Source organism: Alexandromys fortis, unplaced genomic scaffold, assembly GCF_014885135.2.
Source record: "Alexandromys fortis isolate MF-2015 unplaced genomic scaffold, M_Fortis_MF-2015_v1.1 scaffold_243, whole genome shotgun sequence".
NCBI classification, from domain to species: Eukaryota; Metazoa; Chordata; class Mammalia; order Rodentia; family Cricetidae; genus Alexandromys; species Alexandromys fortis.
This window is the reverse complement of record NW_026068121.1, coordinates 793522-795055: the sequence shown is the minus strand read 5'-3', so window position 1 is coordinate 795055 and position 1534 is coordinate 793522. Positions and strand designations below refer to the sequence as shown.

At 68.1% G+C, this 1534-nt stretch overlaps 1 protein-coding gene across 1 annotated transcript; it reads left to right on the top strand.

Moving 5' to 3' along the window:
- Positions 1-201: 201 nt before the first annotated feature.
- Positions 202-1316, top strand: Znrf4 (zinc and ring finger 4). Its single transcript, XM_050125344.1, has one exon. The coding sequence runs from the start codon at positions 333-335 to the stop codon at positions 1299-1301; it is 969 nt and encodes a 322-aa protein (XP_049981301.1). The 5' UTR covers positions 202-332; the 3' UTR covers positions 1302-1316.
- The last annotated feature ends 218 nt before the right edge of the window (positions 1317-1534 follow it).

The window sequence follows — 1534 nt, the reverse complement described above, 5'->3', positions numbered from 1 at the left end:
CCCTGGGAATGACCGGAGTCGGGGTTTAGTAATACGCCACCAGCTAGGAGTCCTCACAGCTGAGTGTTCTTGGGCGTACGTGACAAAGACGTCACAGAGCTCGGAGGCTTCTACAACCCCGAGGTGTCATCCTCAAAGCAGGTCTCCTGGACACCAGGTGGACCGCGCTGTCCCCAGGAGCCACTTCCGCTTGAGGCCCTGCGTCCGGCCACAGCGGGCGCCGCTCCCACCCGGCCACGGGCTCCCCGGGTGGCTCCGGAGATGCCCGAAGGGCTCCTGTGCCGTCCCACGCGGGGCTTGGCGGCGCGCGACAGCTGGAGGTAGGGACGGCCATGGCCCGAGTAGCCCAGATGGCCCTGGTGGCCCTCTGGCTGGTTCTGTCCCCGTCGTCCGCGAACGCGCAGGTTAACCTGAGCTCCGTGGACTTTTCGGAGCTCCCGGCGCTGCTTGGGATCCCCTTGGGCCCCCAGGGCATACGCAGCTACTTGCTGGCGGCCAGGCCGGCCAACGCCTGCCTCGCGATCGAGGCTATTGAGCCCGATAACCCCTCGCTGGACCCACTCGTGATAGTCCGGCCCCTGGGCTGCACGTGGGAGAGCACGGGGCTGCACACGCGGAGGGCTGGAGCCACAGCAGCTCCCACGCGCACTGAGGCCCCAGGGCAGCTGCGCGCGTTCGACGACCTGGAGGTGACCGTGCGCTGCGACCGGCCAGCGCGCGTGCTGCTGCCCCACGGGGCACCCTGTCCAGACCCCGAGTGTCACCCCGCCGTGGCTGCATGCTGGGCGCTCGCTCGAGCCCTGGCCCTGGCCGCGTCCACGCTGTTCGTGCTGAGGCAGCTGTGGCCGCGGGTCCGGTGTTGGGGGACCCGGGGCACCACGGTGAAGACCCAGACGTGCCAGAAGGCCCAGGTGCGCACGTTCACGCGCCTCAGCGACCTGTGCGCCATTTGCCTGGACGAGTACGAAGAGGGCGAGCGGCTCAAGATCCTGCCTTGCGCGCATGTGTACCACTGCCGCTGCATCGACCCCTGGTTCTTGCGCGCCCCGTGCCGCTTGTGCCCCCTGTGCAAGCAGTCGGTGGCCAGCACGCACGACGGCTCCGCGAACAGCAGCGTGGGCGGCGACGACCCACCGCTACCCGGACGCCGCCCCCCCATCTGGGCCATCCAGACCCGACTGCGCTCCCACAGGCTCGAGCTGCTAGCCCAGACAGTCCCCTGCCGTCGCTGCAGCAGCACCACGTCCCTGGGGACGCTCGAGAACGTGGAGCCATCAGAAGTGACCCCCGAGACCTCCTGACCCCAACTGACGCGGGGAGGGGGTGTGGGGGTTTAAATAAAGTCTGTTTAAATCTGGAGGGTTCCCGCTTTCCCGCGCCAAACTAGGGAATTCAGCCGCCCAGGATCCGCCCCTAGAATAGCCACGCCCTGTCCTACCCCGCCACGACGTGACCACGCCCCCAAGTCCCAGCAAAGCCCCTCCTAGTCGTGCCCCGGGGCATGGGGGTAAGGGGCAGAGCGGAGGGGTATTTT